Consider the following 25,382-nt stretch of genomic DNA (forward strand, 5'->3'; position numbering starts at 1 on the left):
GTAAAATGTGGCAAATAGTTTAATGATTTCTGCTATAGAACTTCGGGGAAAAAATCTTCACAAACATCCAAAAAACATGGATAAAAGATTAAAAATGCATGTGTGTGTGTGTATATATATACATATGTAATATGATGCATACATTTTTTTAACTTCATTTAGAGAGTCATTTATTCTAAATATTTTAATTACAATGCCCTTGCTTTGAGGTTGCTCTCTTTGGTTTTGGCTTTGGTTTCTGTATCCCTACCTCACTCCAAATCATTAGTAATGTTAAGAGGTATAAGGAATCAGGAGGCCAAACTTCATTCACAGTGTTGGGGTGTTATCTATAGCAGGGCACAACGGTTCCTTCATGATCTCTCTACTGTGTCCCCATTGCCACCTCCATGCTCAAAAGGGCTCAGCAGCCAAGTCTTTCTTTGTATAGCCTTGATCACCATAGTCCTGATGGCCAGGCTGGGAAAAGTCCCATTCATCCTTCTAGACATGTGTCAGAAGTCACCTAGGTACCCCAAACAGGCTTATGCACTTCCTTTAAGACTAATCTGCTAGGTGCCTACCTTCATGGCAGCTGCAATGAGTGGTTAGCATTTGTATGTTTCCACACAAGACCAAGAGAAATCTCGGAGGGCAAACACCTCTCCTTCCATAGAGTCTATGCATCTCTATCCACAGTGAACCAGTGATTCAAATGTTTGACCAAAATCATGCGTTTTTTTCTACTCACTAATATTACCATAACTTAAAAGTATTTGGAGTGAAGTGGAAGGTATGGGTATGGTGTTTCTCGTTCTGGAGGTGTTGGATGCAGCTGGTCCTCCTCCTGGAACTCTGAACTTAAAAGAGCATGTCTGGGGCATTAACTTTAGTTGTTAGTTTCCTTTATGAAAGTATCCCTGATGGTTTCTTTCACTTCAGTTCTGATTACCACTCAAAAAGTCACTGGCATGAGAATCTGAACCTTGGCCTAACAGAGAAAAATTATGTTTGACAATTTGGCCATCTTCACAGAGCCAGCCCTCCATTTTTAGTAAGAAATGACTCAAGTATCTAAATAATCAACAGAGCAAATATTCTAGTTTTTCCCCTTTCCCAAGTGGCGTCCATTTTAAATACATGCTTATAAGTACACTGCAATCTACATTAAAATTACGTCACAGAGGTGAACAATAGGGACTTGCTTTTGACACCACCTAACTGGATTTTTTAAAAAATTTAAATGGTAACATTTTTTTTCCTGATTTTAAAAGTTATACATGTGATTTTAGATTATTTGGAATAAAAGTTACAAAAAGACTCCTATGGCAGAGGTAGCCATTGTAAACATTTTGCTGTATTTCTCTTTCAATAAATGAAGGGCCTCGCTCATGTGATTTAACTCTAAAGTTACCATACAGTATGAACTCCCAAAGAACGTTACAGTGGGCTCCACGAAGGTACGCAGAGAAACATAAGAGAATTTGGGGAAAGGTTGAAACTCGAAATCCTTACCTCTTTCCCTCGGAGCCCAGTTCCCAACAAGTAAACTTGACTTTCCTCCTGGTAACGGATCTGTATGTTGTAAACTTTATCTTTGTACAACACCATAAGGACATACGGATTGGTTATTGTCTTTTTAGAGCTGTCTCTAACCAGAAAAGTGCCATCCTAAAAGGATAAATACTTGTTATTATGGGAGCAGTCAAAGTCACTGTTATTGTTGCCTGTAAGAGCAGCAGAAAACCCTCTGGGGATCTGTAAAACCTGTCAGTTGCAGTTTGCGACTAGTTGACTGCACAACCTGTCAGTCAACGAATACTCAGTTTCCCAAACAGCGACAGATCCCACGTGTCACGAATTTTTTGGTTATCAAGAGAGAGGCAGCAGAGATTGTATTGGAGAAATTTCCAAGTCAACTGCTTTGAAGTCTCTTGATAAAAAAAGGAATCTTTTTTCAGTAAAAAATAAATAATAGGTGGTTGAGTTAATAAAAGGCCAGGAGAAATAAAGACTTTATTGGTTAACTCAAGATATATCTTCCTATTCCTGTGAGTGAATTCCCTAACCTTTCTTTTTGACTTCTGAAGTCAGAAAACACCCAAATACCCATGAAATGGGCCCCTTTTAAAACCTCATTATCTCTAGATACAGTGTTTCATTCATCAGACACCTGAACAAAATCGAATGCAGCTGTCTGTGTTATCACCCTTTTTTTTAATATTTACTAAACTAGTGTTGTGATTCATCTTGTACTTTAAATTTCCATTCAATAAAGTATTGCTACATAATATTAATATTGTAAAGACCTGATGTTAAAATAGAATTAATTATTAAGGACTCCTTTAAACTAGTCCCTTCTCTTTCACTGAATCTGGATGGCTTTAAATAGCCATCAATTTGCAATAACAGCTGTCCTTCGTGTCTTTTTATTCCAAGTCAATTGAGCCAGTCAGATCATCTCTGTTAAACAAACATCCTTCTGGACCACTACTCAGAGTCTTGGCTTCAAATGAGAATTGAGTTTTGAAGCCTCTTAGAGCCCACACAGCACCCCAGACTAAGTCAGAATCTGCAGGTGACACCCAGGAATCGGGATTTTCAAAAAGCTCCCAGATGATCTAAATGTACAGCTAAGGTTGAGAACTACTGCTGTAGACTTTAGATGGGAAAGATGAAGGATCTTTCCTTTCCCATCTCTGATAAATAGATTTAAGATTAAGGTTCGGCACTGGGCCACAGGAAATCTGTTTAAGACCTTATTATATTAAAGGACCCGCTAGAAATGTCTAGGGGAAAGGGAAAAACATTGCTGCTGTCTCTTTCAATATTGGTCCTTTCGCATCGATGTGGATGGCAATTGTGTGTAAAGAGAAAATGGAACTAAATGGTGAGATGTTGGAAATTTAGGGGAGAGAGAGTCTCCTTCTAACACTATATGATTCCCATAATAAGATGGACTCCTTTCACTGAAAAAAATCTCCTAAGAGTCTGCCAACCAAATGACTGCCTAATTTAGATTTTTCTGCCAGCCAGAGTCCTAGGAATCATTGCTATGGATGGAGGTAGTCGTGAAGCCAGCACTAATGGATCTCCTAGGTGTAACAGTGGCAACAGCACCTAGCAGAATTTCTAGCCCATAATTGGTGCTCAATACAAGTCAGTTCCCTTCTTATTCTCTGTTAATATTTATAACTATTTAAAAATAAACTATAGCACAATACCTGGTTTATCCTTCTAAGAGCAGCTTCTGCCTCTGGTCGGGTAATATAAGAAAGGTACCACTCTTCATTTAATGAATTCTGAAAATGTAAATTTTTAAAAATTGAATAAATTTTGCAGTTACATATGTAAGTTAAAAGAAAAGCCTCTGAGCAATAATTTCCATAAATCACCACCTCGATTCCATGAGGTTTAAAGCATTTGTTTTCTTAATTTGAATATAGAATCATTTAGGTGGGGCTAAATAGAAGATAATTTGCGTGAACTGCTTTTTATCATGACACTGGTTGCAAAGGTAGCTGTGAATAGACAATCTCTAATCAAGAAAGATACAGATATAATAATTTGTTCAGGTTAGTATAACATGCTTAATGAAAAAACTGGGTTAACGAGCAATTGCATCACTAATCAAGGTCATAAGCTAGGAAACAAAAAATAGAATTATTTTTCTCGTTGTTTAATACAAAATACACATTTGCCATTGGAAGAGTCTAAAAGAACACCAAGGAGAAAGAACATAATTTTCATTCGAATTCTCTCCTTTAATTTATGTTTTCAAATAAACTAAAACTAATAGAAGATAAAAGTACAAAAGACTATTCAATGGGAGTTTCTGATGATTCATTTACGGAGGAAAAACAAAAATGAAAACATATGCTATATTACCTCTTCTTCCGCAGGGGATGGGGGCCGAGGTTTGTTCGGAACCGGCAAGGGGAAGTTTCTGCCTTCAGCTCTGAGAGGTGGTCTGTTGCTAGAGCCTTCAAAAGTATAGCATTTGGAAAGTTAATTTGCTGTAAGCTATTGTTTACTTCTGTCAAAACACATTTTCCCCTCAAAATGCCCTTGCCATTGTTTCAATAATTAACATTGCAAGCAACCAGAGCTTTGAAAATAATTTTCACCTGTTCAAAACTATGAGGGCTGCTCAGGCATTGCTCTGTAATCATGCCAGTAAAACTCTGAGAGTACGACCTCAACATAGAGCGATTTCCTAGATGCGCATGTCACATGATGTAAAGTGACTAGATCCATTTATGAAAACTTCACATTTGTTTTAATGAATGTGAACATCAAAAAGAATATCCAAGAGACAGATCTTTCGTAGACTCCTGTAACATCAGCACACCCAGGGTGGATTCCCAATGCTGTCGTGACAATTTGGTAATAAAGGTAATTATGTTCTTAATGTTTTCACGAAAAGAAATGTAAGGGACCCCAGACAAGATGAAATTACATTGAGAATACCGTTAGTTTTTAAAATCAGAGTGTGCTACCTGGTGTTCTCAAGAGGTAAAAGTGTTCACCTTACACTACAGATTATTTGACCAACCAAGAAGTCTTCATTGGGCCCCTATAAATTACCCAGTGCTTGGGCCTCATCTTCTCTAAAGCTCTTTTTTCTTGTTTACAGTTCCCTGAAACTTTATGAGAACATTTTCCCATCTTGGGAAAGGTTTGATTGTGTCGACTTGTAATTGCCAAGGCTTTTCTGTGTGCCAGACAGCTGTTAAAAACTGCAAACTTCTTTTAGTTAAATGTTCTTTTAATTATTCATCCATCGTCTGTTTGTACATTGAACAAATATTTATTCAGCACTACTCTGTCTTGAGTAAGGCACTTTGTTTCTATTACCTGGAATTCTCACAGCAACACTGCAAGGTGGGTATGGTCTTCATTTTGCATATGAGTAAATGGAGGCTCAGAGTCTCAGCAAATCGTGTACTATTAGTGGCAAAGCCGAGAGTTGAACCTGTGGTTCCCAAACGTTGTTGTGCGTAAGTAAGAATGGCTGGGGGCCTTTAAATCACCTAGGGCCCAGGAACCTGCATGTTAACAAGCACCTCAGGTGGTTCTGCACCAGGATTGTCACTGCGTCTCCACTGTTACCCAGTGAGGGAGGAGAGTGACCTGGGAAGGGCTGACGTCTCCTGAGCCCTGTCACCACGATTATTGGCGATGGCCTTCCCTGTTTCTAAATGCGCAGGTAAGGCTGGCTCTGAGCTGCCGGTGCCTTCCTTCTCCAGGTCCCCCTCGCCTGAACAGTCCTTCCCCGCCGCTGCTTTTGCAGTCCAACACTTTTACACTTTTATAATCCTGTCGAATGAATAAAATCTAACAAGCTAGGAGAGTAATAGAACCAAGGCCTGTTGCATGGAGGTTTTAGAGCTGAGAAAGTATTCTCTTTCTGCTTCTGCACCCACCGGCAAGCATCACACTTTCAAAAGTCGTAATTCACAACAGACAAGCATATACGCTTTTGTACTGCAGTCACCCACCACCCTCAATATCTAGAGTCTCAAGGGCATTGTGACAGGTTTTTGGACAATGCACAACACAACTTTACCTTCCTGACATTGGAGCAGCCAGTGGAGAAGACTGAGGACCATGCATCCTGGCAGTCTTAGAGGACAGGGATCAATTTGGATTAAGGTAGTATTCCTAAAAATAATTAACTATTTGTGTTAATAATCCCTATTACCAACTCATAAAACTGGAGATGTGTGGAATTTGCCTTGGGAAATACTGCTGTAAAGCGAACTGTCTGGAACTGAGATGCCTGCGGGGGCCAGGCAGGCTACACAAATGTGGGTTTGCAAAGCGCAGTGACTTTGGGGGATGGGGGAAAATTGAAGGGGCTGGGAAACTGTGAAAACCATACGGTGAGTATGGGCACAACCACCTCAAATGCTTAGCGAACACTGAGAACCTAGTGGGTGCCACGGGGGTTGGCTGTGGGATCTCACCTATCTGGGGAATGACACATCCACCTGAATACAACAGATGTGTTCCTGAAAAACATGTTTATTCTCAAGCATAATACAAACATACTAGTGTAGCTTTCTATTTAAAACACAAAATGCTGTTTCTACACAGGAACCGTGACTGCAAAAAAAGGGTTTTGTTTGCTCCTCACAGCATTTTTTTTTTAAAAATTTAAGTTGACATTTAAAAATTGGGTAATTTCACATTAAAGGCTATGTTTTCAACTGTTCTTTAAAAAAATTGGAAAATCTGGCAACACTAGGCCAATTTCCTGGCGTGGTAAAAATCTACTTATTAGAGTTAGGTAACTTTTCACAGTCATTTGACATTCAGTCATTCAACAAGCATTTCAAAAGTGCCTATTATGTGCCAGTCACTTGCAAGTTTGTTTTTTTTTTTTTTTTTTTTTTGAGACAAAGCCTCACTACGTCACCCAGGCTGGAGTGCAGTGGCTATTCACAGGCCACAGGCATGATCACAGCTCACCGTAGCCTCGAGCTCCTGGGCTCAAGTGATCCTCCCACCTCAGCCTCCCTCCCAAGTAGGCAAGTCTTCAAGGATAAAAAACACAAGTGAGTCCTGCCCTGTAGGCTTTTGCTGCTACTCAAAGTGGTCCATGAACCAGTAGTATCAGCACCATGCAGGAAAATGTTAGAAATGCAGAATTTCTGATTTTATCCCAAACCTACCAAAGTAGAATCTGCATTGTAACAAGATTCCCAGGTAATCTGTATGAACACTAAAGTTGGAGAAAACTCTAAGCAAATGCTTACCATGGACATCCAGAGGTGGTTATTATTAATATACAAATCCCTGGGCCTCACTGCAGACTTACCGAGTCAGAATCTGTGAGGATGAGTTCTCTTAGTCTGTATTTTAAACATGTTCCCCAACGCACAGCCCACGGGCGGATGCATCGGGAAATCCACCACTACAGAGAAAGCCAAGCACTATTCCAGCTCCCTACGGAAACAGCAGGGAGGAAGAGCTCTACGTGGGAAGGTGAGGGAGGTGAGGTGCGTGTGTGTGTGTGAATGTGTATGTGTCTGTGTGTGTGTACTTATGTGCCTGTGTGTGTATGTCTGTGCCCGTGTGTGTATGTATGTGTCTGGGTGTATGAGGATGTCTGTGTGTGTATGTGTGTGTGCATGTGTGTATGTGTGTGTGTGTGCATGTGTGTATATGTCTCTGTGTATATGTGCGTGTATGTATATATGTGTGCGTGTGGTGTTTTATGTCATATCCTATCATTCCAACAGCCCTTGAACACTGCAGACACTGAATCAAGTGTTGAATGAGGAAGTCGGGTGCTTTTAGGAAACAACAAAACCCCTGCCAAAGGCTTTGGGACAGGCTGGGAATCCAGTCACAAAGGTGCGATGGCTGGAGCAGGTCACCAAAGCCCCGAGTACAAACCTTGAGAGAAGTAGGGCGGGAGAGAGGCGCTCTGTGGAAAACTGCTACTGCTGCGGAGACAGGAAAAGAATGGGATTTTAGTTGGACGGGGAGCTGGGTTAGGGAAGCCACACGGTAGATGCTTCTTGCTTTGTCATTGCTTCCCACCCTCCACTCCCCTCAAAACCAGGGGATCTGGGCAGAGAGAAGGAACTGATTAGACTCATTTCTCTGTTCTCCCTTGACGGACCATCCCGAAGTCTGACGAGCATCATGAGCCAAAACAACAACGGCAGCAGCAAAATTAAACTGTGTAAAGGACATTTAAAAGTTACTTTAATAAAACTGGTGGCAGTTTGAGGTCTTTTAGTTCAGAGGATGGCAGAAGTCCTCTGGGAAGGGCACTCTCTTTGGTAGGAGGATGTGTTAAGGGGCATGTCTTTGGGAACGGTGACTCCAGGGCCTAAAGGGCTGCAAGCAGAGGGTAGGGTGGTGCGAAAGAAGAGAGCGTAGGTGGCGCCGCACCAGAGAGCCACAGCACTGGCAGGGCCGGGCTGGGGAGGGGTGGGAGGGGACCGCAACAGGCTGAGCAGTGAGGCCCCGCCCATCAGTCCAAATCTTCGGAAACGTCTGCTCTGCACAGCAACCTCTCCTGAGAGGTATTCTGTGAGGACGGAGGGGGTTGGGCGCAGTGTGGAAGGGAGCAGCAGCGTGAGAAGCAGCAGGCATGGCCCAAGAAGAAACCAGCAGGAAGAAGGAGAAGAGCCACAGAAAACAGGGCGAGAGGCACCCAGGGCAAAGGAAACATTGTGAGAGTCCTTCTCCATAGCTGGCGGGAGTGTATGCATCTTACCGAAGGTGAGTTTCCCACAATGCAGAGGGGAGGGAATTGGGCTCCTCCCTTTGAATATTAAGGCCTTGGGGGACACCAAGAGGAGGATCCTTGGCTGGTTTGGGGACAATGACCTGGATCTTTCTCCTGTTCATGCCTCTGTCTCTGCACAGCCTTATCATGAGTGCTGAGAAACTCTGTTGCTGCTGAGAAAACTGACCTGCTAGGGGCAGAGTCTGCAATCAATTCTTAGCATCTGCCAAGATTTTCTCAGTCTTCCTGACAAAACTGCAGAATGCACTCCAAGTACTTAAATAAGTTAATGATTGTTGTGTGTTTGATTAAACTCACAAAGCAAAAGCATCCTCCATTTTCTGCCAAGGGCTCCGTTCTATCTGGAGTGATCAAGGGGAAAGTCAATCCTGCACTCCTCTTATGCCAAGCAGAGACTCGAGGACAGTGGTGAATTAACACATTGTTCTTAATGCTCAGCTTGGTTTTGTCTCTTAAGATATAAAATGTTCAGACCCCACTATCCACTGGCTCATTCCTTTCTTCCTCAACCTACCTGGCATTACCTCACTGTCAGGTGGACCCAGATGTTATGTTAAGCTACAGTTTAATGACGGAGCCACAAACCTTTCTGAGAAAGCTCCAGGCATGTGAGAGGATGGGAGAGAGTGCTTGGCGCTCGGCTTGGTAGATCTCGAAGGAAAAGTGTTGGAGCTCATAGGAAGTAGTGCTGGCTGGGGCAGAGGCCTTTGATGCACTGTGCAGAAAAGTGGAAAAATATTAAGGAGATTGTCAGGACCCAGGTGTCTCTAAGGAACATTCCAGAACTGCTCCCAGCATCCCATTCTAAGTGGATGACTGTCCAAACAATCATCCATTAGAAACAGCTAGTTAAAAGGCAGACACAAAAGTCTAAACGATCAGACGTAATTAGGAAGTGGTAAGATGGATCCTATCCCTCAAGGTTTTTCTAGATGACATACCGCCTTAGAATGCATTTTTAAAGTGCTGCTATTCTATATCATTCGCTATAATACACATTTATTGTATTTTTCCATTTTTGAAATCCTAACTTGGCAGAAAATTGTCAACTGGAAACATAATGAATCTCAGAAATAGTTCACAAGTTTTTTATCTTATTTTATGAAAGTCAAAATTTTATGCTATCTCATTTCTCTGCAGTTACTGATTCTTTATCCACATTTGTTACAGGGCATAAATATGAGAGATTTTTCTATCAAACCATGCGTACAATTTTTAATTTTGCTGTACAATTCAGTAATCTGCACTGCTACACATGAACTTAAGAGTTCTCTTTGGTAATCCAAACAAATAATTCCATTTTATTATAGTTGTGCAGTATACCAGTTGACATAAGTCTACTTAATACTAATTTAACAGTTATAATTGATTCTACAGCGTTCCTGTACTCAAAAATCCCATTTGAATGCATAAACAGATAAATGAAAGAATGAGTTACAAGTTATAAAAAGCCATTTCTAAGCATACCATCATCTTCATCCTGGGCAGGGGAAGAAGAAAAGAAATATTAATGTATCATCAAAATACAATTTCTAAAACAAAATTGCATTTCTCAATCAAATAAATGTCTCTGTTTCTTTCTTTGACAGTTATGCCTCTTTATAATCAATATACTTTGGAGAATACTAGAACTTGCCAAGTGGTTTATGATTCTTAATACAAACAATCATTTAAGGACACTCTGATTTGAGACTCTTCTCATGTTCTTAGCATGAAATAGATTCAGAGGTACCCAAAAAAGCCCAAAGACATAATAATATTAACAATATCTATGATGTGCCCAAAAAGATTCATACACAAGATTTCCTTCAGTTTCCCTAGCAACCCTCCAGGAATTTCGCATCCTTATTTTACAAATGGAGACATGACCCTCAGGAAGGAGTCCCAGCGGCCTTGCCAAAAGTTGCAAAACTGGGCTCCACCCCAAATCTGTCTGACCCAAAGCTCAGCCTCCTTTTTGCCTCTCCCTTGCCAAGGCCACTCTTGTTAAAAGCCATGCGGCCATATTTATTTACAGTGCGGCTTACAAGGTGCACCCACAGCCCTCACCACTTTTATCTTCCGGGCAACCTTGTGAAATAGACAAGGGAAGGGCTATTTTCTCTTCTCAGGTAAGGATGAGGTTCAAGGAGACGAGTGATTTTGCCATTGACTAGTAGACCAAAAGGGCCAGCTTGCATCTCAGTTTCCTCTCAGTAATAGAGAAAGGATGATCCCTCACAGGGTCATTAAATGCAAAGCATGTGTAAAGCTAGAACCATCCTGGTTTGGCTGGCACTGAGGGAGTTCCTGGGATGTGGGACTTTCAGTGCTAAGACTGGGAGCACCCTGGGCAAACAGGGACAGCTGGTCACCCTGAAGCAGCTAGCACAGCAATGTGCACATGGTAAGCAGTCAATAAGTGCTATTTGCCCTCTTTTTCAGATCGTGGAGGTACTGAAAGGGGAAACGGAGGCCTTGGGAACCTCAGCGTTGCCCAGACTCCTGGCCGTCCCTCAAGGTATCCTCTCTTCCTCTTCCCACCCTCACCTTGCTCATTACACCACGGGATGGGGCTGCAGCTAACCCAGCCACCCCGGGTGCTCTCACAGGGACAGGAGCTAAGCAGCGCAGCATGACAGGCTCAGAGAAAGACCCAGGCCCCGAAGGTGGAGGCCCCAGTACTCAGGACCCCTCTTCAGGCTGGACTTCAGTGAAGGCCAAGATGGATGGAGTCCCAACCTCCACGGAGCCCACTCTGGTTTCCCCAGTGCCGAGCATTCACAAAATGACATTTTGTACTTACATTCTCTCTTCTGTCTTGTCCCCATCCATGCCTGAAATGAATTAGGGCAAAGAAAATGAACTGAACACAAAGAGTTCCAAAGAACCAGCCTCACAATATAGTTTCACTTAATCGAATAATGAGAAATCAAACCCACTGAGGCGTGGGAAGGTGGAAAACAACGCATCCCTGCAGAAAGGCAGGGGAGCGGGGTGGAGGGGAGATCTGGTTACTCAGTGTGCTGTCATCATTGCAGGCTGAGCTAGGCAAAGCTTTTTTCTGGGTAGCTACTGCAGCAAATAATTATATATATATAAAGGTTTAGTCAGCAAACTAACTCCTTAGTAGCTATTAAATTTCACTGAGCTGTTGTTTCTCCAAGCAAATGAAAACATTTTAGGTAATAGTCTCCTTTGCTGATGTTTTAAAACAGCCTTCTTCAGGGCCCACCCTTGGTGTAAAGAAAAGACGGTTGGAAATGCTGCTGCTTTGGGACTTTTCCAAAGGGGGCTCAGTGCAGTTGGCCCAGATGAACAAGCTAGCCAAACCGATTTGGTGACAGCTGCCTTAGAGCCACAGCAGGCGTCTGCACTGCTGCCCCTTAGCACGGTCTCTTCCGGGAGAAGGGAAAGAGAAGGGCAATTTGTTGAGCACCTCCTGGGTGTCAGATGCTCCCCACATTATCATCTCGTTTTGCATGTATTTAAAATTTTGATATTTTGTTCATCGTGTTTTTTTGCATTCATTTTGATTGTTTAAAAATATTGCACTAACACATTATCGAACTCCATTACTAAGGGGCTTTTTGGCACACTCTAGCCCTGGCCTTGATTTAATCCTCACAGCAGCCAAGGAAGGGTGATAGGTACAAATCCTGATTTCACAAATGAGATTAACAGAGCGTTGGTTATATCCTTAGTAAGTAGCAGGGTTGGCCTGACCCCAGATACATTCACGCCATTTGGTACAAAGGCCCCGAATGACTTCATAGCAAAGTAAAGAAATACTAGAGCAGAGCTCAGTATCCCGCAATTACAAAATGTGGTTGAACAGTAAGGAAGACCCTTACAGTGACCTAAAAACCACCCCCAGTTATTTTCTTTCTGCTACCTACACTGAAAAATAAAATGGTAAGTGCGGTTCCTATGCACCGTGAAGGCTTTGCTGCAACAAGGTAGGAAAACTCAGTTAAAGATTCGACTGCTTGTAGGCAAGGTCTCCACAAACAGCAGCCATCTCACACTCCTGATTAAACATCTCCCTACTCATTTCTAAGCTATATTCCATTTTCTTCAGAGACCCTGGCACTTTATATTCAGCCTGAGAAGCCTAAACATTCCTCAAGCCACCGCAAGAAAAGGACCCCACCCCACCTGGGAGCGCCCACGAATCTCGGCTCCCACCATGGAGCTAACACTAGGCAGGCTGTCTATGTCAGCCACCCTGCTGGAATGACAAGCTCTAGCAACACAAGACAGTTACTTTGGCACAGGTGGCTTCTTCCCTGGCAGGGGGCTACTTCTTTCGTGTCTTTCCGTGGTTGGTGGTAAAGGAGGCTTTTGTATCTTGGATAAAGGCTCTCCGAGAGGCCTGCAGAGTTCAGAGAAAGGAAGTGTGAGAAACAAACTTTGCCAAGGCAGAGGTCTGTGGAATATCCCGGGTACCTTCATGTAGCTGCAACAGGGCGTCTTACCTTCCCGCTGGGACAGAGGGCTGCAAGGCAGTGGGGAAGACGTATGAGTGTCCAAGCACTTTTCAATGAATAAGGACAAAATGCAAAACAAACAAAAACAAAAGAGGAGAGAAAGCTTACCTTGTCAGAAAATGCTGGTTTCTTTCCTGTAAATGACAGCAGAGACGCCTTGAATACAGGACTTTATAAGCATGAGGTTTAAAAACATAGTTTGAGGAAACTATGAATCTGAGCTCTTACAGGGGCTGCTGTTCCAGACTTCAGATCTGGAAATGTCCCTTACAGAGCACCTAATTTAATAGGCTCAGAGAAATCAAGTGTCTTGCCCACGGTCACACAGCTTTGTGAACATAAGCCGTGAGCAAAAGGACTAACGTCTTCCTGGGATTTTATGCCTCTCTCATTGGCCAAAATATTTTTGTACAGCCTAAGTTTTATTTTCAAATCGAAAATAAACCCATTTGCCATGAAGGGGTTAATTTTTCTCCAGTCCCGTGGAGCACTTGATATTAAAGCACTCCACTTAGTTTCTGAAAGACACTTTTAGCTTGGGGAACAGGGTTTCAGGAGATCTCCTTGAGTGCTACAAATCATTTTTTTGGGGGGGGGAGGGGTTGGTTTTTATTTGTTTTGTTTTACTTCTCTTTTCGAACAGATGATATATGATATTCTGGTTCCCTGAGGAAATGCCAGATGTACCTGAGAATTCTGCATTGCAAAGTTATTCATCAAGCAATTTAATTTGTATTCTATCTAAAGTCCCCTAGCATAGGTAAGCCCTTTGTCTTCAAAGTGATAAAAGTATTACTAAGAGGATTCAACCAGGTCTAGAAGCAAATCCTATATGACCTTGAACAAGTTATTTAAGGTTTTTTCGTCTCAATTTCATCTCTACAATGATGTTACAGGCTAAAACCCTACAGGTTTGTTGTGAGAATCAGTCGACAATTTATATGCAGGGTCAGGCACATGATGGTGAAATCTGATTATAAGAATTGGATCATTCTTGTCATACTCAACGAAAACAGAGTCAAGAAGCCAGGAGAGGAAAGCACCCAGGACACTAATATTGCTCCAAAAATGTAATTCTCTGCAAGTCTGGCTGCTGAAATCGCCTGCTGTAACCTCAAACTAGTTTTATCTAACAGTTGCTGAAACGACCGACCGGCTGCAACACTAAGGCTAATTTTACCCACTGCCGACACTCCCCAGTTAAACTTGCCAGCTCCCTGGGAGCTTGCTAGTGACAATGAGCTTTCTCAAACAGTAATAGGCAACATTCCTCTTTTTTATATAGCCTCCAGCCTTCTCTTTGTTCTTCAGAAATACGGAAGACCACAAGGTCTGTGTGTACACCCTCAATTGCAATTCTTTCCTCCCAAATAAAACGTCACATTTAGAGATGCATCTCTGCATTTTTATTTGGACTTTGACATGATCCATGTGGGCTGACAATTGTTAGTTACCTTCCTTTCTCTCCCTCCCTCCTACAGCCAGGCACAGTGAACACCCTAAGGTGAAGGCGAGACAACCTGCCTGGAGCTGCATTTTCACAACATGAATTATTCTTTAAGGACCAAATACATGCCAGGCCCATGATATGTCCTAAGAATACTACCCCAGTGTGAAGAACTCACTGGCCAGTGTGAGAGAGTTTTGATGGTATAAACATGTTTATTATTTATAAAACTTTAGTTTGGGGTAGAACCCTTACTTTAGAGGGACACCCAGAAAACTTAGATTTATATTGTCCGGCCGGAATGTACTTTTTAAAAATATCTGCTCATTTTTGTATATGTTCTCTGGGCACGGTAGGAGTCTCATGTTGAGTCTAAGTGTTGTAAGAAGACATGAATTCTTCTAAAACTTCTCAGAAAAGGGAGTAATTCAAGAGTAGAACAGGAATTGTCAGAAAAGGGTGTCTTTAAACATTTTTTTAAAAAAATAGTAAAAAGTAATCTTTTAAAAGATAGGTGATTGTGAAGGATTCGACATCAGGATTCTACTTTTCTGATGCGATGCCTTGGCTCACGGCAGCGAGCGGGATTGGAATCTGAGTCAAATCTGTCTTCATTTTCACGTAATTACACAGGTCTGCTGCAGACTGTTGCAAACCAAAACAGCCAGCACAGCTTTGCATGACTCAGCGCAGTTGTGACACAGTTTGGGGAAACAGCAGCAAGCAGCAGCCGCAAATCCAAGGACTGAAAGTCATTTTGCTGACAGACAAGGGAGTGAGGCCACAAAAGGCTAAATGCCTTGCTCAGAGCATAGCCAAGGAAGGGTTGGGGTATGGCTGGGACTCTGGGCTCCTCCTCTATTCAGTTTCAGAGTTCCTTCCCCAGACTCTCCTCATCCACAGCAAGTTAAAACCCGGGGCCCTCAACTGCAGCATTATGTGGTAGAAAACAGCAGCCACTTAGAAGTCAGAAAGGCATAAGTTCAAATCCTGCACCCACTTATGCAAATTTAGGCAAATTATTCAACTTCTTTGAGCCTCAGTTTCATCAACTGGGAAGTAGGGATAATAATGCACCTGCTTTGTTGGGTTGGCATGAGGATTAGAGATAATGTAGGCATAGTTGCAGTAGGCAAGGCACTTGCCTCATAGTAGTTGCTCAATAAATGGTAACTAAGTTTTAGAATTGAATTGAAAATAGCTCCATGTGGAAGTAGCTGCAATCCAAGAATTTTGTAAATTGCGGGGTAAAAGGATTGCTGTATACCCAATATTTGGTCAATTGCATACATACAACAAAAAACAACCCTGACATTTGAACAGCTGCTTCGTGTTTTATAAAGCATCTCCTCCTTACAGAACACCTGCCTTACAAGTTAGGAGACTGAGCCCTGAAAAAGTAACCTCCCTGTGTTCAACAAGCAGCAGACGCCAGCTCCCTGAGACCTCGCATCTCTTAGCTCAGGTCCTCCCTCTGCACCACAAAGCCCCCTGTGGAGTCTCGGCTGGAGGACAACGAGATGTGCGTACACAGATCACACATGTCACGTGGAGAAGCAGGCCCAGCCCAGGAGCCCTACAATCAGGCTGATCTGGGTTTGGGTGTCTACTCCCATCACTTGGTAGGTGAGTGATTTCTCTTTGTGCCTCTGTTTCCTCATCTGTAGGAATGCGGGTGATTCCGATAGCCTCTACTTCACAGTATTGTGGCCACCGGTAAATGAGATGGTGCATGTGAAAAGCATGCAGTAAGCACTCTGGAAATGCTGACCACGATCGCTAGCAAACGTGAGTCACACCCACCTAGAGTGAAGGGCTCTCTTTCAAACGGAGCTAATGAGCGATCCAGGGGAGGTTTTGTGCTTCTGTCTATCGAAGGAGGCGGCACTGGAAAGGAAAAAGACTGACATCAATTAAAAGGTGGTGGCAGTTGCAGCACGTGGGCTGGGGTGGGGGCAGGGTGGGCTGGTGGGCAAGACAGAGCAGCCCTGGTACTCACACTTGGCCGTTTTGTGGTTTCTGCTTCTGCTAGGCTCTTCGTGGTTGGGCTGGGGTGGGGGTAGTGGCTACATAAAAAAAGACGCAAACGTTAGGAAGCGTGTCCCATGCATCAGCAAGACCTGGTGGTTCTGCTTCCCAAAATATGTCTGGATCCTCTCACGTTTCTCCATCTCCATCTCCGTCTCCTCCGCCCACTCATATCCACCTCCATTTCTGAACTACTGAGGTCGCCTCCCATCTGAGCTCCCCGTTCTGCTCTCTCTTATGAAAGCTATTTTCTGCATGCAGCGGAGTGAGCCCGTCATGTCCCTGATGAGCCCTCCAGTGGCTCCTGTCACATCAGAAACAAAATAAAAACTCGCTGTGGTCTGCAAGGCCCTGCCTGAGCTGGTGCCTGTCCACACTCCCAACCCTTCTTATATCCCCTCCCGGTGCCCACCATGGGGTCTTCTGTAGTTCCTGGAAAATCTGAAGCTCAGAATGTTCTTTTCCCAGCTCTTCTCACAACTGGCTCATTCTGTCCCAGCCCCTTGTCACCTTGCCACCCACCGTCCTATCACCTGGTCTTTCTGCCTCTCTAACCACACACAGCTCCTCACATCATCTCATCCACACAGCGGTTTACCCGCTGGTGATGTGTCTCTCCCAACCCCAGTGGAAACTTTATGAAAGCAGGGACTTTATTTGTCTTGCTCACACTCTACGCTGGCACCCAGAACACTGCTTGGTGCCAGGATAGAGTTGAGGGGATGATTGAATTCCACATCCCAGTAGTGGAGGTGAAGGTCTTCAGATTTCAAAAGCAAAATACATTTATAGATAAACTTGGGAAGAGAACACATTGCCAGCTATCGACTCCTTAATCTGAGCTCCTCAGGGTCACTCTGGGAATCTACTAGATCCACAGCAGCCGGCCTGTGTGCTTGAAGAAAGAGGAAAGGCGGTTTGCTGCCTCCCCCACTCCCTAGGCTCCTTGTCTAGTAAACTGTGGTCTGAAGGCATTTGTCCCCGGAAGTTCAGGTGTTGGCCAGCAGGTGGCGCAAGTCCCTCTGCAGGAAAGGAAGGTGGGGCGCCCACGCAGTCCCAGTAGGTGCCTGGACTTCATCTATTTTACAGTTTTCACTTCTTTCCAAGTAACGGCACAATGAACATTAGAAGGGGAGTTTTTATTATACAAGGAGTTTAGATGTTTATGGTACAAAGAAAATAGCAATAAGCATAATGATAGAAATAGAAATCACCAGTATTTCTTCCAGAAAAAGAAACACTGAGTACTTGGGTATGCATTTTCTCAGCCTAGATATAATCTTTTCTTACAAAATTAGAATTAGATAAAGGCGTTTGTGGTTTTATTTTCTCTCTGACAGAGGAAGTAACTGCAGTGGACACAAAGTATCAGAAAAGGACAGGAGGAGGCTGCCTACCGAGTGGTTCCTGCTGGCCGTCGGGGGAGGCAGGGCGGCCATCGGTCTCTGCGGGGGCACGGGGGGCTGCTGCGGGGCCTTCCCGGCTGGGGGCCGGTCTGTGGAAACGCGAGAATATTCCAGTGAGAGAGTGTCGGCCACGCTCAGGGGCCAGCGCCAGCGCGACCCCAGCCATGGGAGACCCAGCCTGGATTTCACTGGGGCTGGGGAGTCCTTGTCCCCTCCCTGCCCCTCTTTCTATCCCAGTTTGTGTCACTCTCCTCATACACAGAAGCAGCTCTCATCTCACCTCACAGGATTAGGTCTTTATCCAGATTTTGCCAGTCAAAAAGGCCCCTTTGTCATTAGCTCAGCCAGTACCAGGAGGGAGTGTTTTCAGACAAAATTGTAAAGAAGTAAATGTACACATGCCTGCCTACGCACAGACACACAAAGACACGTGTGCACATAGGCGTGCACGCAGACACTTGTGCATGTGTATGCACACGCTGCACTCACAGAGACACGTACGTGCACACAGTCACACGGGCACACCCACTGCCGTGCAGGGTTAAGTTGTCGCCGCTCATGAGGATCCTATTCTGGGTCCCTTCCGTCCCCTCACAAATGCTCAGACATTTCCTCCTTTCGCTCATCTCTTCTCATAAAGGGAGAAGTTGGTCACCAACTCCTGTTTCTAAATCATAGGCTCTTAATGGGGACCTGGACGTGCCTTGGACAGAAACTCACATTACTCCGATTGCCACAGAAGTGTCCCTAAGGACAGGTTGACAGGCTGGCAATGTCCTACCCCTCTGACAGAGAAAGTCCAGAACAAGACTGTTAGGCAAGAGCGGGAGTGAGTGAGGGCCTCCTTATGTTTTGTGCCCTAGGTGCTCTGTCACTCACCCTGGTCCCAGCCTCGGAGAGGCGTGGCTCTTCCCCAGAGAAGGGGCTCAGAGCAAGGGCCAGCCGGGCTAATCCTGCCCCACTCCCCCTCACTGGCCATCTTTCAGCTCCTCTAACATGCCGTGCTCCTTCGAGCCTCAGGGCCTTTGCATGGCCATTTCTACCACTTCAAATGCTCCTCCCTTGCCCCATCCATCTCCACTCAGCCACCTTCTACTCATCCTTTAACACCAGCTTACTATCACAGCTCCTTATGGCGAGCAGGCCCAGCGCAGGCACACACTCCAGCCTCATCTTGCGCTTGTCTTCCTGACCCTGTATCATCATTGAGTTACATAATTTTGGGACTTGTTTGTTTGATGCTGCCTCGCCCACTGGACTAGAATCCTTAGAGCGAGGACTGTCCTGTTCACTCCGTGTCTTTGCAACCGGCACATACGAGGTGCTTAGCAGCTTCCTTCCCCCTTTCTTCTCTGACCTCCGCTTCCCTGTACACTACACAGAGCTGATCACCGTTGTCCTTATCACACGGGGTGCTTAACAGCACACGACGAGATGCTGGGGCAGCATCAGGAGAGGGCTTTAAAGTGACAAAGGGCTGCACAGCACAAGGATTAAATGGAATCAGTTTTTTTCGGTATTGATCATCAACTTCCAGCTCACACCTACAGTTGCGTGACGCAAGTGTGTACGTATTCATTTCCGTCACCACCACTACATGAATGTGGCCCCGAGACACGGACCGTGTCTTCTGTCCTCGTGCTTTCCCAACACTTAGAGTGGGGCCTGGCTCCTAGTGGGAGAGTGACAGTAACTGTTGAAGGAGTGAATAAATGAGGGAGAAGTGGGCTAACAGGACAGATAGAAACAGAAATCTTAAACACCGTCTAATTTTTTAAAGTTGTAGTCAACCCCCACTCGACGTCCTGCTGTTTACTCTGACAGTCTGTAGGTGGTAGTGCCGTGTGACTATGATTTGGCCAAAGGCGGGAGGAACGGGAAAGTACTCTCGAGTACCTGAGTAAACCACAGAATGAGTTGTAACTGCCACATACCCTCAAGTGGCAGCTCAGTGCTACGAGCCACCACAGGCAATGATTTGTTTGCAGTGCTAGGAATCCTCAAGCGAGCCTGTGTGGTCTTGACGATTATTACCCTATTTCACAGATGAGGGCGTTGAGGCCCAGAGAGGTGGAGTCACTTGTCTAAAGCCACACAGCTGTTAAGAAGCTGAGCTGCCGTCAGCACCCAGAGCTTTCTGCTACATGGGCAAGCTGGGGCATCGGCCTCCCGTGCAGCAGCGGGGAGCTGAGCGTGGAGCGCCAGGAGGCAGGCCCTTACCGATGTACATGGAGTTGGTGTTGGGGAAAGGCTTGGCCGGCAGGATGGAGCTCTGCAGCGCTTCCTCATCGTTGGAGGGCGGCGGCTCATAGTCGGCGTCGTCTTCCACGGGTGCCTCTTCCTCCTCGTTGGGGGACTCGTAGTCACCGTCATCCTCCCCATCCTGATCGTCATTGGGACTTTCATAGTCATCTTCTTCCTGCCAACACAGGGACGGGGACAGTGCAGTTTGTGGAGGCCCCAGGGCACTCCACGAGCCTGTGTCTGCTCTCCCTACGCAGAGCCTCACAATGGCACGCTCGGGGGGCAGGTAGCCTGAGGCAGTCACTCCCATTTTACAGACGAGGGGCACACACTATCATAGAGTCAGGAAGTCTTGGACTTGGGACCTCAGTCAAGGTCTCTGACCACCAGGCGAGTGAGTGCCTTTTCCTCGACACCTTTTTTGCACAACAGAAAGAGAGAAGAAATGGGGAGGGTGTTGGAATAGGGAACAGGCTGTATCTTGAGTCAACACCTTTTTTACTCCAGGCATCACCAAGAGAAAGACTAAACGCCTGGAGCGTTTGTGATGATAGAGTTAATTGTCATTTCTGTTCTTAGTGTGCCTGTGCTTAGAAAATTTCTTCTCATTATAACCTAGCAGCACTGAAGGCCCAGCTAATGGGGGAAGCCAGATAAACAAAGCCTGTTAATTGGAAGGAGATTAGGTCGTGTCTGGGAGGGGACAGTCAAGGGCTGTGCTACCCTTTTTGCTGAGAGCTGAGTGTATAGGAATGACATCTTAATATTCATGAAATCTGACACTGGGTTTGAGGCTACTCTCTTGGAAACAAAGGCTCTCTAAATTTGAGATTTTTATCGTATTTTATTTTTGCTTCTTCCTGAGTCTCAGGGAAAGTAAGCCGTAGGTGCTGGGTGCCTGCCTTTGAAGCCATCCATGAAAGTGAACAGTCACGGTGCTCACTTCCCACCATCAGCCACCAAGCGAGGGACGCTCTTCACTGTCTTGCCAGTGGGCACATGAACAAATTCAGTCCTGTCCAGTGGGTTCATGAACAAACCCAGTCCAGTCCAGTGGGCACATGAACAAATTCAGTCCAGTCCAGTGAGTCCATGAACAAACCCAGTCCGGTCCAGTGGGTCCATGAACAAAGCCAGAGCTCTGCGGTCAAGGGTGGTGTGGAAAGAAGCAATGGGAGGTGGCAACTTTGCCAGGAAAGGGAGGTACCAATATCCTAGAAATCCTGACAGCTTTGACAAATGGTTTAAGGAAGACTGTATTTAAGTTGTTCAGTTGAAAGATTCTTGTGTTTATTTTTGAGTTCAGGAATGTTAACAAACAAACAACTATAAGTAGGAAGGCAAAGGGAGAGTTGAGTGCCTTCGCAATTCCAAAAAAGACTTTGTTCTGCCCTGTCCGTGTTCTTATAACTTAGGAGCAGGTGGACCGAGCCCCTGAGGAACGGCACTTCAGAACAGTGGCCTGTGCGGGGAGGTCCACACACAGGTGGCCTCTCTCCAGCCCCTCCTGGCTCTTGTCCTGCCCAGACCCCTTGTTCCTGACTTTACACCAGCCCTGTACCCCATAAGCCTTTCTCAAACAACAGACTTTTCCTCTCTGCTTCTACAACAATTATTTCCCCCTATCATTTGGCTCCTAAATTTGTATGCATGGTTGGGTTGCTAATCATATTCTGCCATATGTGTGTTAAAGTAAATTAAAATGGAGACCAGGCCTGAAGAACCCCTGAGCAGACAAAACTGTTCAGGCTCATCAATGACCTAAACCTTGCTTGATTTGCAAACATGAGCAACACTTAACTTGAGCTCTTTCTTGTAAAAGAAAAACGACTTACAAGCTCAAGCAATCAGAAGTAGCCAACAAACTTATAATTTTATACCTAGGAACTTTCCAGCAAGATAGACCAAATAAGACAACTTTATAACTGTAACCAATCAAGTATTTTCTTTGTATTACTTCTGTATTCACCGGGGTACCACTCCTGGTTTGGTGCTGCCTGACTCATGAATCACTGTTTGTGCAAATAAACTCTTTACAATTGTCCTGTGCCTCATTGTACCTTTTAAACGTGTGTTACCCATAGTGTAAAATGCTTATGTGATTGGGTTCCTGATGTCCACCCACCTCCCCGTTTCCCCCTGTGAAGAGTTGGGCATATCATGGAACCACTGAATTTTCCAGCCACCAGTGAATAGAAAGCAAACCCTCAGTGAGCAGAGGGATGGGACAGTGTCCTCGGGCTGAGCATGAGAAGGCTGCGTGGCGAGGATTCAGCTCTGAGAGAAAACAGAACCATTGTGGGGGAAAGTCTGTTCTATTTTCCCTGTATACAAAATACATCTGCCATATTTCTTTGTTTTCACGTAGAAAGCACAAACTTGGCTAAACATCTTTTTGGTTTTAAATTAAATACTTTCTTTCACTAGAATCCCAGTAGGACAAGGGACATTTTGTTCCTGCTTTCTAAAGGCACCAGAGGCAGCCACTTACCAGAAAGACCACTGGACCGAGGGTCGGGCGACCTGGTGGCAGGTCTGCCTATAACTCGCTGTGTGGCTCTGTGTAAGTCACATTCTCCCCTGGGCTCAGTGGCTTCATCTCTGAACTGAACAGATTGGGCTACGATCCCTACTAGAGCCCTTGGCCTGAGACTAGTTATAGGAGTGGTGATCGTACGTGTAGTTTTCTGGGGAGGGGATGTCCAGAATCCATCCGACTCTCAAAGGCTTCACTGGGACCCTTCAAATGTAAAAACCAACTGGATTGGACCTTCCCTGAGGTCTTTCCGAATCCTTTTCCTTCTGCGCTACCAGTGGGGACTAAAGTCCACAAGAAAAGTTCCTTTAGAGTGGATTTCTAGGAGGGTTCACTTTTGGAGATAGGTGGGGGATGGGGAAAGGCCCTGCATGGGGTGGGTAATGGTGGATAACTGCATGCTCAGCCAACTACAGCCCAAGGGCCAAGCCCTGCCCGCCCCCTCTGTTTTTGTATATAGAGGTTTATGGGCACGTAGCCACACCCATCTGTTAGCTCGTCCACCCGGCTGCTTTTGTGCTCCGGTGGCAGAGTTTAGTTGAGACAGAGGCTGCATGGCACCCAAAGCCGAAAATACTTTCTGTCTGGCCCTTCACAGAACACCCTTTCTGAGCCCTGGAGGGGTGTGCTGGCATCTTGTTAGAGGCCTTGCTCCGTGTGGCTTTGTGCTGGGACCTGATGACAAAGCCGCCCTGAATGCTGCTGTCGGGTGGAAGAACAGCCCACACCATACTCACAAAGGACGACCAGCCCCCGTTGTCCTCCTCATGGCTTTCTGTGGGAGGAAATGACACCACTATCAGCACCGAAGGAAGCCGCCACTCGAAGGGAAGTCAGAGCAGCTCCTGCATCTGCGCCCTCCCCACCTGTGCCCCGGCCCAGGCCTTCCTCCTCCTTCCACACAGCTGGGACTTAGCCACGTACTGTCAGCTCCGGGGAGTCTACCTGAGGGGCTCATTCTCCCGAGAACCAGAGGGCGGCAGTGGTTCTCCACCTTTCCCGTGGCGAACGTCACCTAGCAGTGCTTTAAAATACGCAGACACTTGAGGCCCCATCCCTAGAGCTTCTGATTCAGCAGGACTGGGTGAGGCCCAGCAATCTGCATGTTAACACTATGTGCAACTGAACCTCTGAAAAACTGCTTTAAAGGCTCAGAAGCAGCCCCGCCCAAAGGCGCAGACGCAGGGAGAAGGCACAGTCGCTGGACCAGGAAGCAGGCCCCACCAGACAGAGAATCTGCTGGCGCCTTCCCCATGGACTTCCCGGCCCCCAGAACTGTGAGAAATAAACTTCTGCTGTTTGCTAGCCCAAAAAAAAAAAATAATAATAATAATAATAAAACAAAAAAGCCTCGGAAGCAGGGGAGGGGGCTCACATCAGGTGCTCAGTCAAAGCCTGGGTCCTTCTGCCCCACGCAGCTCCCAGACCCCCTCAGTGTGTCTCTGCAGACGTCCCAGCAGAGCAGGAGCTCTAAGTCGGGTGCCCTGCAGAGTGACTTCTCGCCTCCCCTCAATCGGGACCCAAGCCCTTTCCTGGGTAAGAACTGCTGGCAAACAAATGAGTAAGGTCGCCTGCATGACACCCAAGGAGCCCTAGGCACCAGAAAGGCAGAAGAACTGAAGGCCGACCACCTCCTAAAGCAATCACCTCTCAGCCCCAGCCTTTACCTGTCTCTTCAGGAAACCGCTGGACTTGGGGTCTGCAAAGGCAAACAGCACTGCGTTAATGGTCCTATTGATTAAGGGGATCTCCCTCTTTCCTCAATCCAGTCCTGGGAGAGGAGCCCCCAGTGCAGGGTGTGTCTCACTGCCCAGGAAGGACTTGTCCTTGTTGCTTGGCAACTGGGGCTAGGATGCTCCAAAGAAGATTCTGGAAACCACAAAAGCTACATTGGTGGCACAACAACTGGGAGCATGACACTCTGGAGGAAGTTCCCCTGACGTATGGACCCCGGGGCAGGATGTAGGGCAGGGAGAGGGAACCCCCGCCCTCCTTGGGCACCACGTCCAAGACCCCTGGGACTCAGGCAACCACTGCAGGCTCAACACGACTTTAAAAATTCTTGGGTTTCCTCCCAGAGGGCCCAGGGCCAGCCCACTCACTTGCGTGTGAAGATGCTCCTCCTCTCTTCGTTCTTGTTGATTTCTTGACTTAACTTACTGAGAATCCTGTAAGATAACGAGACAGATACAGAGAGATGACCACCTCCTTCCGGCCTCAGCTTCCCACTGAGCCCTGAAGTTCCCTGATCTATAGGATGTTGGGGTGCCTGGGCCAACCTTGGCCAGCCTCTTTTTGGTCACCTCCGTGGGGGCCCTCTGCTCCTCACTTCCTCCCAGAACTTGTGACCCCGCCCCTGGCCAGACCTTGCTCCTGCTGATCTCTCCGGCTGAACATTCTGCATCTAGCTCAGAGCCTCTCCTTAAAGACCCGTCAGCTCACACGTGGCTTCCTTTCCGCTGAAATGCAGGAGCCGCAGGATCTGGAGACTATAACTGTGTATTTTATTGTATTATTATTCCTGGGGCTGAGGTTCCCTGACTCTTGCATGAGCATCCTTGTGGTGACATCTTGCTCCCAAGAATCTTCAAACCACCTCCCAGACCTAGAGGAATCAGCTAGCTACTCGTTACATGTTTCTTATCACAACCTCTAGTAGGCTGTTCTTTGACTGTTTCCTCCTTCCAGTATCCCCTCCCTGACTCCTACTCAGTGACATGGATTCTTTTAAAAACTTGGAGAAGAATCCCCTATAAAGGCACAGCCTTCAGAGTGAGAGACCCCCTGAGTCATCCATCCCCCTGGGGCCACCTTGGTCAGGACACTTGAAGATACCCTTAGTCCTTGGGTACCTCCATGCCTGAAATCGCAAATCCTCGACCCCCAGGACAGGGAGGGCTTGTCATCAGGACCACATCTCCAGCACTCACTAGCAACAAGCATCCATTCCACTCTCAGACCTCTGGGACACGAGACTCCAGCCCCTCTCAGCACCCACTGGTGA

The 25,382-nt window shown here is 45.8% G+C and overlaps 1 protein-coding gene across 1 annotated transcript in view; it reads right to left on the minus strand.

Moving 5' to 3' along the window:
- Window positions 1-393: 393 nt before the first annotated feature.
- The window catches only part of LCP2 (lymphocyte cytosolic protein 2 (SH2 domain containing leukocyte protein of 76kDa)), a 44,603-nt gene continuing 19,614 nt past the window's right edge, over window positions 394-25,382 (minus strand). The window contains exons 4-21 of the mRNA XM_012649688.1: window positions 24,481-24,546; window positions 24,046-24,077; window positions 23,116-23,153; window positions 19,819-20,017; window positions 17,590-17,687; window positions 16,164-16,230; window positions 15,968-16,051; window positions 12,826-12,851; window positions 12,706-12,725; window positions 12,495-12,602; window positions 11,034-11,064; window positions 9,716-9,728; window positions 8,834-8,963; window positions 7,384-7,433; window positions 3,868-3,962; window positions 3,204-3,281; window positions 1,495-1,650; window positions 394-483 (exon numbers count right to left, since the gene is read on the minus strand). Coding sequence (XP_012505142.1) covers window positions 394-483; window positions 1,495-1,650; window positions 3,204-3,281; window positions 3,868-3,962; window positions 7,384-7,433; window positions 8,834-8,963; window positions 9,716-9,728; window positions 11,034-11,064; window positions 12,495-12,602; window positions 12,706-12,725; window positions 12,826-12,851; window positions 15,968-16,051; window positions 16,164-16,230; window positions 17,590-17,687; window positions 19,819-20,017; window positions 23,116-23,153; window positions 24,046-24,077; window positions 24,481-24,546 — 1,381 coding nt within the window. The remainder of the gene's footprint in view (window positions 484-1,494; window positions 1,651-3,203; window positions 3,282-3,867; window positions 3,963-7,383; window positions 7,434-8,833; window positions 8,964-9,715; window positions 9,729-11,033; window positions 11,065-12,494; window positions 12,603-12,705; window positions 12,726-12,825; window positions 12,852-15,967; window positions 16,052-16,163; window positions 16,231-17,589; window positions 17,688-19,818; window positions 20,018-23,115; window positions 23,154-24,045; window positions 24,078-24,480; window positions 24,547-25,382) is intronic.

The sequence above is a fragment of the Propithecus coquereli genome, unplaced genomic scaffold (genome assembly GCF_000956105.1).
Source record: "Propithecus coquereli isolate 6110/MARCELLA unplaced genomic scaffold, Pcoq_1.0 Scaffold301, whole genome shotgun sequence".
Classification (NCBI taxonomy): Eukaryota; Metazoa; Chordata; class Mammalia; order Primates; family Indriidae; genus Propithecus; species Propithecus coquereli.